This window comes from Mus caroli, unplaced genomic scaffold, assembly GCF_978045245.1.
Source record: "Mus caroli unplaced genomic scaffold, Mus_caroli_1 scaffold_2, whole genome shotgun sequence".
Lineage (NCBI taxonomy): Eukaryota > Metazoa > Chordata > Mammalia > Rodentia > Muridae > Mus > Mus caroli.
The window spans coordinates 78009751-78023155 of record NW_028227257.1 but is presented as its reverse complement, the minus strand read 5'-3'; the positions used below and the strand labels follow the sequence as shown (position 1 = coordinate 78023155).

The 13405-nt window shown below is 41.1% G+C and overlaps 1 protein-coding gene across 3 annotated transcripts in view; it reads right to left on the bottom strand.

The window, feature by feature from the left end:
• Cd44 (CD44 molecule (IN blood group)) overlaps positions 1 to 13405 on the bottom strand; it is an 88823-nt gene that overhangs the window by 8422 nt on the left and 66996 nt on the right. For 2 of the 3 annotated variants that reach the window (XM_021183489.3, XM_021183498.3), the window contains 5 exons: positions 12399 to 12488; positions 11288 to 11494; positions 8742 to 8810; positions 4493 to 4564; positions 2433 to 2511 (listed from right to left, as the gene is read on the bottom strand). In XM_021183489.3, coding sequence (XP_021039148.1) covers positions 2433 to 2511; positions 4493 to 4564; positions 8742 to 8810; positions 11288 to 11494; positions 12399 to 12488 — 517 coding nt within the window. The remainder of the gene's footprint in view (positions 1 to 2432; positions 2512 to 4492; positions 4565 to 8741; positions 8811 to 11287; positions 11495 to 12398; positions 12489 to 13405) is intronic. The other variant, XM_021183532.2, reaches the window with a different exon arrangement.

Sequence of the window (13405 nt, the reverse complement as noted above, 5' to 3'; positions counted from 1 at the left end):
GTGTGTGTGTGTGTGTGTGTGTGTATGTGTGTGTGTGTCTGTGTGTGTGTGTGTATGTGTGTGTGTGTATACTTGTTCATGCATTTAGGTTTATTGGCTCCTGGGCATATGTAAGCATGGAGGCCACAGGTCAATGTTGGGTGTCTTTCTGAGTCACTCTCCACCTACTTTATTGAGACAGGTTTTTCCTCACTGAACCTGGTGCTCAGCAATTTCACTAGACTGGCTAGCAGGCTCCAGGGAAAGACTCTTGTTTCTGACTCCCCAGTGCTGGAATTATGAGGTCACACCATCATGACCAGCCTTTTACATGGGTCCTGGGGGCATGAATCAGGCCCTCCTTTGTGCACAGCAATACGTTACTAACAGAACCATCTTCCAGGCAGTCAGCCAGTCTTAGAACTCCATACATCTAAACCTCAAAACTGTTTTAGAGAAGAACACGCTCTCTATTTTCTCTCCTTCCTCATTAAAGCTAACAACCGGAGATGCCCGCAAAAGATGCTTGTTGAATAAATGAATCCCCTTTGGGCCAAACTTTCTTTGATGAAAATGGAGTTCCATATCTTTCATAAACGGAGTACTCAAAGCAGAAAGACTCCTGCCTTCTAGCGGAATTAGAGATGGGCTATTAGCCTTAGGAATGCAGCACACATTAAGAGGCCCATGGGCTATTAGTTTTAGGAACACAACACACATTAAGGGGCCCATGCAGTCCTTAACCACTTTTCAGCAGTGTGGCAAATCTGTTTTCAATTATCAAATCAGGACACAATAATTTATGAAGTCCACGAAGCTGCTTTCCCGGTGAGAGGCTGGCTCAGCCAGCTTCTGCCTGCCCCTGTTTGTGGGTTGCTAGGGTGATGGCTGGCCTGGGGACAAGGGGAGAGGAGGCCATGAGGTCCTTTCTCTGCTGCTGAGGAGACAGGGAGCCATGAGGGCTAAGATGCTACAACATGCAGATTCCAACTGCTCTCCAGGACAGCTGAGATGCTGAAGGAGGGGCCTCCATGCCAACAGCATCTGGGACATCCCCATGGTGACATCTGCAAAGCTTATGGACTGTACATGTGACACACTCTAGGGCCTGAAATCAAAGGCTGATTCCAAACAAAAGGAAGTTCATATTTAATTGAGCAAAAATAATCCAAGAGAAAACAGGGACGCCAAGGGGAAGAATAAAAGCTCTTCGAAGTGCTTCTGCAGCTCCCAGATTTGTTTTCATGTAATCGTGGGAGCCCATAGGAGGTCTCTCCTATTTTCCCCAGCCTTTGCTCCATGGGTGGTCAGCACTCATGACTAATAGTTTTCTTATTCCCTCAAAGGTATAGGTAGCAGCACCATGATTTGAGTGAGCACTGTCACGAATTCTAAGAACTGTAGAACAGTGTTATTTGGTTTCTGCAGATGATGAGAAACCCTCCAGAGACTGTGCAGGCCACTGGAAATAGTTTCTTATTCTTTCTGAACAGTAAGAACAAAGTGTTTATTTCTCTCCTGACTTCTCAGAATCTGAATCATTTGGGGACTGTGAGGTGATTTAGAGGCGCAGCAAAGGCAGCCCAGTTAAGCAGGAAGACTCCAACCTTCCAAGGGGCAATCCCAAGGGATATTTACTAAAAGCTTCATGTCTGCAGCAGACATTTAGGAAAAAACAATGAATCTTTAAAACGTCTGGGTAGGAATTTAGACTTTTATTTTTTAGTGCCCTGGCTTAAAGTTCCCATCTCCTGGTGCTAGAGTTACTATTCCTCCTGCATTTCACCTTGGGGTAGCACTCTACTGAGAGGCTGCTTATAAATTAATTAAATATGCATATTATATAAATGACTTTCAGAATACAGAGCCTTTGTTACTGTGGGAGAGAGGGGTTTCAAGGATGTGAAGATGACCATCTGCCCATGCCAATTTTGGGCAAAGATTCCAGAAGGTTCCATATGCTTCCAATGGTCAAAGGAAGATGACCAATTCTTGACTTGTCATACAACATTTTCAGCATTGGAAAAACTCAGTTAATATTTGTTTAATGAGCCAGTGGTTGGGTATGTACTTTAAGTGTCTTTCCAGCGAACTATTTCATAACCTCTATCTGATAGTCAGCATATGGTTTAACCATGAAAATTTTAGAAACAGTAAAACTCAAGCACTGTTTAGAGGAGGGGTTCCAAGTCATAGATGTCTTATTTTTCTAAAGAATTGGGCAGAGAAGAGCTCCTTAAACTATGTTATGAGCAGGGTTCCCTGGGATCTTGGTAAAGGGTAGGCTCTAGTGCAGGAAATCTGCTGTCAGGCAAGAAGCCCTACATGTCTAACAAGCTCCAGGGTACCAAGGCTGAGAGTCACAAGGACTATAGTCTGAGCAACACGGATATAAAACCCAAGTTCCACAATGCCCTTTGAAGTGGAAAGCTGCCAGGGCCACTCTCTCTTACCTTCTCCTACTATTGACCGCAATGCAGACGGCAAGAATCAGAGCCAGTGCCAGGAGAGATGCCAAGATGATGAGCCATTCTGTGGTGAGGAAAAGGACATACGTGAGCTTCACAAGCATGCTTTATGAAATAAAAAATATGCAATTTCAAAATTGATCCACTCCAAATAAAACCCCCAGTCAGCTCTGCAGAGAGGTCTGACTAACAGCTCAGCTAAAACATCCTAAGACAGATTCTGCTGTGGATGTTCATCCAACAGACTTCTCTTATTAACCTTTCATCAATAGTTCTTCCAGAATAAAAGTGTTTCAAAAAAAAGATATCAAGCAACCTGTTGAAGTTTGTACATGGTTTTTGTGAACTTCTAAGTAGATTAAAGGAAATTTATATTTCTCTTGACAGAAACAGCCCATGCCTGTGTAAGAGCATCTGCCTTGCATTTCGCTCAAAAACAAGATGGAGTTCATAAGCTAGTGGGCAAAGAATGTTCCTACGATAAAGGAAGAAAAAAAAAAAAAAAGGAGACATCTTCTACTTCTTTCAATCATTCGGCTCCACTGATGACAGACTCTAAATTACTCAAGCTTTTTGATTTAGCAGTTATACTTCTAAAATGCTATAGAATCTCAAAATTATCTTTAAAGATGTTATGCTGTTTATACCAATAAAAGTTGAAACCAACTTAATGTCCAATGGTGATGGATTAAATAAATAGATCAGGAGTTATACATTTTGTTATGTGCTACATAATTCAAGAGAAAGGTGCTTAATGACGTGGAAAGTGGAACTGACAGGCAGAAAATATTAGTCAAATAGCACATGTGGCAGTTTTGAAATAAATTAATTTAAAAAATATTAGGAAGAACATTAATTAAGACTATAGCTTTAACACTTGTGGGTATTGAGATACAATAAGCAATTGATATTTCCATCTATTTTCTAAGCTATAGTTTCTAAAATTTACTAGATAACTATGTACTACTTGTGGATTGATGTAATATTATGCATTTGTTTTAAACTTGGGCTTCAAAAGGATTGACAAGTTGAATCGATGCAGTTGCAGATGTGTGCGGTAAATGAAGGCTTGAGAAAGAAGAAAGACAGGGATTTGTCAGCCACAGTTCTCCGTGGGAGTCTTGATTTCCTCTTACTTCAGACTGTGCAGCCACTTTGGTTTACTTTAAGGAAGCAAGGACACTTTCAGGAAGATGTCACTTCTGTTCTTCCTTCCTCTACGCTGCCTGGCCTTCAGCACTGAGGAGTCCATATTCCTTCTAACTAGATTGGGATGAATCCTCGTGCTTGAATTCAGCCTTCTCTCCCCTGCCCACTCCTCCCTGAATGTCCACTCTATCCTTGTATCCAGGTGGCCAATGAGTTGAGATAAAGGACCAAGGTCCACAAGGGAAGCTGTTTTGGAGGCCTCTAAAGAAAGGGTTAAAAGAGTAATTTACAGCATTAAGGGAAACTTCCTTTGTGGAATCTCCCCCTTTGCACATGCTCATTTTCAACCCCCAAGGTAAAAGAAGAAACTGCATCAAATGCTAAATCCTGTAGCATGGGACAGCCAGATGTCAAAGCTCCCTCCCTGTGTGTATGAGACCTTATAAAAAGTTTCTTCTGGCTGTGTTAGCTGACTGTCCCTCAAGGAAAAGTCGTTTGAGGACCAGAGGAATGGTTTTCACTCCAGCCAACACAGATGATTTGGTGTCTTCTCCCTGCCTGCCAATGCAAGAGAATGACACTCTTCATCTCAGTCCCAGAAATATAGGGGAAACTGGGTTGATCTAGGAAGAACTTGGGTGATCCATCATCATTCATGAGGGAAGAGTGCCTTAGTAACTGATGCATCAGTTCTTTGAGGTAGGCCTCAATGTGAGCTCATCCATCTAATGGATACCTAGAGGGGGAAACAGAGGACTACAAGGAGGCTGTAGCATTTTTATTTATACTTAATCTTACAGAGGGAAGCCAGATGTGCATTTGATGAAGTCTCATCTAGGATATTCAGAGAATCTTGCTGTAATTATCTGATGTTTGCTTCATGATGGAAAACTCACCTGGAATCTGAGGTCTCCTCATAGGACCAGAAGTTGTGGTCACTCCACTGTCCTGGTTCCCACTTGAGTGTCCTAAGGGGAGAAGCAACAAGCTCTTTCAGCCCATGTTTGGAATATATACTCAGGAGTTCCTTCCACAGCATGGTGCCGGGCTACCCTCCAGCTGCTGCCTTACTAGAAACTATAAGTAGATTCAAGATGCGGAGGGTTATAAAGTATTGGGCAAAAGATATAATCTCCCCTCACCTCCCAAGAAAGTTCAGTGTGACTAAGCTAAAGCTTACAAATGTTATTTCTGTGGCAAGGAACAGTGATGGGCAGTGTTTGAACTGGAGCTCCAGAGCTAGTCAACCCTGGGCTTAGGGCCTAACTCTGCCTCTTATTAGCAACATGTGCCTGGCCAAGTCCTTATCTTTAACTCTCTATTTTCTCACTTTGAAAGTGAGGATCATAACAGAAACCACTTCATTGTTAACTCACAGAAGCCTAAAGAACTATATGATGGTAGTAGTTGAATGCATTTATTAGTTCTACAAAAGGTGGTCCCATCGGCCAAGATGGACCCCCATGTTAGGGAGTTGGCTAGGAATTCAAAAATCTCAAGCAACACTGGAAACCTCCAGAAACAATGTCTTCATTTTATTAATATCCCTAGTATATGTATGTGCTTTGGAAAGTCCAAAGTAAGTCTAAAACAATCACATACAAATTGTGCTGGTCAGTTTTTATCAACTTGATACATGCAAGCCCAAGTCATCTGTGGAGAAGTAATTTCAAATGAGGAAATGCCTCCATCTGATAAGTAAATCTGTGGGGGGACTTTCTTGATTATTGATATGGGAGAGCCCAGCTCACCAGGGTAGTGCCACCCCAGACAAGTGGTCCTGGGTAGTATAAGAATTCGAGTTGAGCAGTCCATGGAGAGCAAGCTATAAGTAACATTCCTACATGGCTTTTGCTTCAGTGTCTGCCTCCAGCTGCCTGCCCTGACTTTCTTCAGTCTACCATGACGCAGGATAGACATGTGAAATAGACCTCCCCCACCCCAAGTTACTTTGGTGAAGGCCTTTATCACAGCAATGGAAAGCAAACTAGGATGAACATTGATTGTAGGTACGGTGTGAACGCCAATTTTGTTTTTGCCATGGTGTGTAAGTGTGTGTGTGTGGGGGGGGGGTGGCACTTTTTCTGTTTATAAATAAGTGGTTCGTAGAGTCTATGCTAATACAGTGAAACATAATAGAAAGATGAATGCTTTCTACTGTCAAACGACAAAATAAAGAAAGGAACAAAACTCCCTACTTGTAAAGAAGCATTGTGAGAAGACAATCACTGTGTCAGAGCCCAGGTGCCTTTTCAAAACAAAGAAAATGATATCTTTTCCACATCTAAAAAGAAACATCTTGGTTTTCTGTTTCTTTTCTTCCTTTACTCCTTGCCACTAAACAGCGACCTGTTCTGGAATCGCAAAGGCCACCAAGGAGAGAGAAGCCTAAACAAGACTGTTTGGTTAGCCCACTGGCCAGGATAGCTGAGAGGGTCACACTTTAGACTCTGCAGAGTAAATGGTAAAATCTAACTACATAGGACAACTTGGTTTGTATAGTTTGTGCATTTGCTAAAGATCAAACAAAACAGAGCCAAGTAACTTCTGTGTTGTTTTCAACACAGAAGTTCTGAGAGTGGTCTGTCTTTCACAAATCTCAAAAGAGGCCAAGGCAATTTTTCTACCCACCTGTCAGTGTCCTGAGCAACTGGCAGGGTTTGCATGCACAAGTCATGGCATATCAGCCCTCCAAACTGGAGAACTTTGGCCTTGAAAACCACTGTAAAGGTATAGTCACTCCCACTGGTCTCTCTGGTCTGACTCATAGCAGCCTTTGATATTTGAAAAGGAGGCCATTAATAGATTATAATCTATTTATTTTCCTTTTCCAAAGAAGTGCTCCCAGCAAGGAAAGATCTAGGTGTGTGCACAAGATGAAACCTCCTGTTTGAACAATAGACATCTGCACAGGAGCCAAAGGAAAAAGACCAGTTCCCACCCACCTGATTCTCACTTCAAGCAAAAAGGATGGGCCACAGACAGCCCAAGAGATCCATAAATCTAACCAGGGTAGAACAGGCCTGGAGAACAAGTTCTGCAAAGCAGGGCACTGGACACACCAGTTTGGAAATGTGGCCCAACCCCAGACATGGGCACAGAGATCATTCCGTTGGCTTCAACTGTGAGAAAGGCAGAGAGAGTGGAGCACACAAATCAGCTGAAGGGGAGGGGCTTGGATAACCGAGACCCTCACCCAGTGTGTATCTACCTGGAGGGGACAAAATTAGGCACTTCCAGCAAGCTTCTATATGCAATCTCTGCTGCTCCACAGGCTACACTCATAGTTGTAGGGATCACTTGGCTTTGGAAACTGTGCCTTCAAACAGTAATCTCTTACTTTCTCAGTACCCTGACTTTTACACAAAATCTCTATTACTGAAGTAGGTGACTGGGGGTTTACTTTTACTAACAAGGAAACTAAAGCTGGGGAATGCCAAGTGTGCTAAAGACCCTGGTGAGTTTGAACCATTACTTTCTATTTTAGGATAATTTCCAAAGATCCCTACACCCCAGAGCTCCTACATTTAAGGGTTGTCACCAAAGCCACCATGTAAATATTCATCCCCAGATTCATTAGAACCCTAGAGGTGGCACTTGCATCAAACTCATGCAGCAGAGGCTGCTAATTTGTATGGATTTTCTGGATCTTATGGACCACATAGATTTGTAATAATTAGGAGCTCATAGAGGAAGTGCTAAGAGAACGTCTCTGTAATCCCAACATTAGGGATTAGAAGTAAGTTTGCCTCCTGTCAGACTTTGCTGCCTGGAGTAATGTTTCCAGGGGTTCATCTGAGTCGTGGCCAACAGCAGTCTATTTAATAATGCATGTCTGGCAGTAATTATGGTCATTATGGAATTTTCTTCCAGACTGGGCTTAGGCGAGGCAATATGAGACCCAGGCTTGAAACCTGGCTCCACCACTCTCTGGTCATATCAACTTGGCAAGTTGCTTCCCTCCTCTTACCTTTCTTACCTCTTACCTCAGTCTCCTCATCCATAATAAGGTGATGATAATAGTGTTTTCATATATTATAGGGTTTGCAAGGTAATTAGATATGTTAACAGTAAATGAGCTCTAAATTCCCTGGTATTGGGATCACTTGCCCTATGGAAATATCAGTTTCACGTAGTTCAATGTAGAAATGAAATGCTTTGCTTAATCTTTCTGGCACACAGTAAATTCTGAAATGCTGGCTACATTATGAGATTTATGCTAAACGTTTTCTAGGTATTTATTCTGTCATTTGGTTTGTAAAGGGTGCCCTGTGACAATATCTCCAGTTTATCACCTAGAACATTGAATCTCAGACCCTGTCATCATCTTGCTCAATTTAGAGGTAAAGGAATGAGGATCAAAGCCAAGCTATTTCATGCCTAAAGAGCTCTCTTTTTGACTCCATAATGGGGCAGTGTAAAATGGAGTTGTCCTTGTTAGGGTCACATAGTGTGATAAACACCATGACTAAAAGCCACTTGGGGATGAAAGGGGTTTATTTGGCTTATGTGTTACAGTCCATTGAGGGAAGTCAAGGCAAGAGGAACTCAAACATGGCTGCAGGGTGATGCAGAGGCCATGGGGGAAAGTACTGCTCACTAGCTTGCCCTTGGTGGCTCATTTTGCTTCCTTATAGAATGAAGGATCACCAACCAAGCAGTGGTCGCACCTACAACAGAGTTGGGCTACCCCATGTAAATCATTAACTATAAAATGTCCTACAAGTTTGCCTACAGCCCAGTCATATAGAGGCATTTTCTCAATTGAGGGTCCCTTCTCTGAGATGACTCTAGCTTGTTTGTGCCATAAAACTAGCCAGCAGAGAAGAATTGCTTGAATTCTTCCAGACCCTTTCACATGGATGCTCTTTTGCTACAGTGTCAGTTGACTAAGTATAGTGCCCATCCCAGCAGAATCAGGATGACTGGGAATTTATTAAGAATACAAGTGTTTGGGCTCCACCCCAGACTTATTGAATCAGAAACTTTGGGGTGGGGTCCAGCAAAGTGACTTAATAAGCCTTCCCTGAGACTGAAAATATATGTTTAAAAAAAAAGTGTGAAATAATTCTCTAGGGACAGTGATGCATGTTTCATTAGCAATCATCGGGAGAGTATAACAGTGACTAAACATTTTAAACTCACCAGCTAATTCGGATCCATGAGTCACAGAGCGGGAACCCCCCCTGGAGTCCATGGATGAGTCTCGATCGCCTAGAATAATAAGCAATGAAAACCAGTCAGCACTGTATCTCCATTCACACTGTCATCTGCCTTTCTGTTGGTTGCGTTTTCGGAAAGCCATCATCTGCTAACAACAAGGAAGAAGGCACTGCTCATTCTTTGAGACATTGTTGAACAGGCTAGATCCTTAATCAAAATGAAGGAAACTAAGGCAGCACAGGCCATCCCAGATGAGCACTAAAAATACCATGCAGGTAGAAATCCAAGAACAGAGCTAAAGACTATTCTGAGAAAACCATGATGATGCTTTCACAGGGCTGAGTTTTGAATGAGATACTTCATAGCTTGGATAAGGATTGTGATACTGGAATGTGATCACTTAAATGGATGAAATGTGGCTCAGACCATCCAGCATAAAAAGAGATTTTTCTGAATCTGAAACAAAAGAATCTTAGGAATGAACGAGGCAAAAGCTCAAAGGGAAAATCAAACTATTTATCCCGAGAGGAGAAAGGTCAACCCTAAGTGTAATAAGAACCAGTGAAATGGTGTGAATGACAGGCAGCTGGGCATCAGAAGTCTCAGTTCATATTTAAAAAAAAAAAAAAAAAAAAGTTAAGCCCACAGGATCAGCAACCATTGATAATGATCCCTTCTTCTCAAATACCCATCACCAGAAAGCTCTAGGTAGAGACAAACTCAAGTGACTAATTTTAAGTCCAAATTATATGATCAAATCATATGGGAACCAATATACACAGACAACAGGGGTTCCAAAAGTTGGTACAGATCATTACAAGGGTGCCTAGAAAAAGAATACAGTGAAATGCACGGTATGTGATTCCCTGCTTAGGAGAGGCAAACTTGCTTGTAGTTGCGCATAACTATTGCAGAGAGACCACTTTGTTCCTTGGAGAAAAGACCACAGCATTTGATGAAATGCCACACCAAGAGTCCCACCACCAAAATCACCATTTCCAAAGCCAGCGCCTTCACCAGGCCCATCACCACAACTGCCATCGCATGTTTCGGTGTTTTATATTCAGTGTACAGAAATACTTATGATCAGAAAAATACACTCTGTGGTTCTTCTGACTTAAAACAGGGAATGGGAATCAGACCATTTACTGATCACTGAATTCACAAAGAACTGAAGGACACCCCTCAGCACCATTGCCTTTCTTACATTGATCAGAAGAGATCAGCACATGGGGATACTAATCTGGTAGAAAGTGTTTTACTTGATAGAAGTTAGACCCTGCAAACCACCTAAGAAACTAGACCCAAGATTGTCATTTTAAATACAAATCCACTAAGTAGCATGATGGGGCCATTCTAGCATGAGAATGTTTGTTTCACTTTCATTCATGCTGCATGAATCTAACAACATTTGGAGGTTCTGATGAGGAAAAGAAGATTATTAATAAGGACAATAACCAAAAGCCTTCAGAGTGTAAGGGGGTTTGGGCTTGCCATTACTGCTGAAGATGCTATTTTTAAAGCACCTAGAGTGAGAAGCCAGAGGGAATGTGCTAAGCATGTAACACCTTGGATTTTCCCTCCCTCCATCAATCAGAATGTCACCGCTGCCATTTGCTTTGCATATGGGATTTCCGTGAGGTCATTTTCTTATCTTTGTCTTTTGGGAGAGCGGAGGAGTTAGGGTCTTTCTACAAATTAGGTATATGTGCATGTACGTATATATTTATACTTAAAGTTACTCATCTTTACTGTGTCAGTGATTGAATGGTAAGAGGTACTCAGATTACAGGTACTAGTGGGAGGAGGTGTCTAGTTTCTTAGCCACAGAAATCCCTTTCCAATTTCCCTTTCTATAGTGTTAGTTTCTTAACACAAACAAAGAAATAAAGAAGTAGAGAGGATTGCTTCCTTGAGATAAAAGTTTTGTTCTGGGTCCATGTCAGACTTAATTGAGTAAGTCATATATTTACCATTACAATAAAACTGAGGGTCTTAGTTTATTAATAGTAAATCATAAACTTTGAAGCATACCACAAATAGAAAATGTTTATATACCAACTCATCACCAAAAATAAAACCAATCAGTCCATCACCAATTAAAGGTAATTTCAGAGCAAAGATACCAGCATATGAAAATAATTTGAATGTCTAGTAAAGCATTGTTAAATAGGCAGAATATATTATCTGAATCAAGTGAAATTGCTAATATTCAACTATTTTCATCCATCAAAATATTAATTTCACATGATAAGTTAATATATCACAGAATGAAGAAAATACAAAGCAAGAAAATCTACCATATGAACCATTACACAAGAAAAAAGGATGCTACATCAGGAAATGGAGACATTATTTTACCTCAAATTCTAGTTTGCTGACACTATAATTGATGACCAATGATGAAAACCATCCCTATAGAGCAAAGTAATCTAATCACAGCCTGCACAGAAAATATCCCCTACAATAGGAAAATAAATATATTGTTTCTCCAGAGAAGCAAGCTAGATGACAAATGGTTAAATTACCTGGTAAGGAGCCATCAACATTAAAGTTGGAGTCAGTAGCAAGAGTCACTTCAGTTTCTCCAAAGACCTCAGTTTTAGCAGGGGTCACTGGGAAGAGAGTCCCATTTTCCATTGTGTCTGGGTATTGAAAGGTGTAGCCTTCTACAGAAGTAGTTGTATCTGTGGGAAGACTTCCACCTCTTCTTGCATCTTTAGCGCCACTCTTAGCTGCATGGAGGTGGAGTCAATGATAAGCCCACACCTGTAAGGTCACCACCCACCATGTGCTTGTCTTCAGAAGGTAAAGTAGCTGAGACATCTTTCTATTTGTTCTCCAAGACCAAAAGCAAGTGGTACTGAGTGAAAACTATGTTTTGCAAGACACCAGCCAGATAGCACTCAACTGAAGAGATTTTGGTGACTACTGACTACACAGAAGAGGTACTTGCTACAAGATTGTCTGAGTCATCAAGAGTATGTGGTGATCTCATTGTGACTTTGAAGTCACCCCAGGTACTACAGGATTTTTATCTTTTTTGTGGTTCTACCTCTGAGGAAGGGGTGAAAACAAACCATTGGATAGAAAGATGAAACCATTCTGCCTGCAACTGGAATTTTATGTTCAAGATCAAAAAAAAAAAAAACAAAAACAAAAACAAAAACAAAAAACAAAAAACAAACCCTGAGTCTATTGACATAAATTTTCTTTTCTGTGCTAGGAGGGCATTCTTCATAGTCACCAATACCACAGAGCTATGGTCCAGAAGACAAATCAGAAATAATATTAGTTCAACGGATATCAAAGAAATCTTACAGAAACAATCATTATTAAACCAAGTTACTAAAGCAATACCTTTAAAATTCAGCAGAAAAGTTTGTACCTAGTGTACAATGGCTTCTAAAAGATCTATAAAGCAGTGACCACCACCAGACACACCTGTTGATCAAAAAAATAATGTATAATAGGCAACAGATGTACCACCACCAAACATACCACAAAAGCACCACCACAAAAGAATCTACAAAGCACCACTAACAAAGATACCACAAAGCACCACCACCAAAGATACCACAAAGTACCCATAACGTCTTGATTTCTGCTTAAAAGCCAGTTGGACTTTATGATCCTTACTGCTAGATGGCAGAATAGAAGTTGTTGGATGGTTTTCGTCTTCTTCCGGCTCTCCATGTAATGTAGAGAAGTTCTGAGAATGACTCTGTGCTGTTTCAACGAGGGATGAAGCCATTGTTAATTAGAAACCATAACACATGGACCTTCATGGAGAGACTAGCTATAGAATATCAGATGGACAGATACAATGGGAGAATGATATTTGTGCCTTTCATCGTCTGCTTGCTGATGCAAAGATACAGAACAATTATATTTTGTCCAATTATATTTTGTCCCTAGTTTGCTTCTTTGTCTCTCAGTGAAGCTCCGATCTGAAGCTAAAGCCAAAACACTGCCCTCCCTGAACCACCTTGACCCAGCAGCAACAAGGATCCCAGAAACAAAGATCACAGAGACATGGAAAGTGGAGCTGTAATTTCAGTTTTCCCTCAACCATAAAGATTGCCGAGATGTTAGACTATAAGGAAAATATTGCTATGTAGTGTCTGTGAACACAAAAGAAAAGGCTCATCTTTATCAATGAAGTCAGAGTAACTTTATACAGAATACACAATTCCCTTATAGAGAGCATTACATTTGAGTTACAACTTTTTTTAGTAGGGCTGTGGTCTCCCCTGTAGCAGGGTTTCTCTTCACTGCACCAAGGAAATGCATGCCTGGTCAAACACAGGGCCTCCAGTGATTTGTATCAAATTGAGATTGAATCATTGCCCATATCTGAAACCACTTTGACTGTTTTGAGTTCTCTTCTTTTGTGTTCTTCCAAGAAAGGCACTGACCTCTGAGGTGCAGGTGCAAAAGCCCCATAAAACATACCCATCAGCCATGTCCACCACCAAACAAATATAACCAGGAGAGAGACATTCACTAAATCCCAAAGCCAACATCAGAAAAAAAAAAAAAAAAAAAACCAACAGTAACATAAAATGGAAATAGAAGCTGTGCACTGGCAAGGGCCATGTATAGGCTTCCTTATGTTTCCTTTGATGCCCAACACCATGCTATTT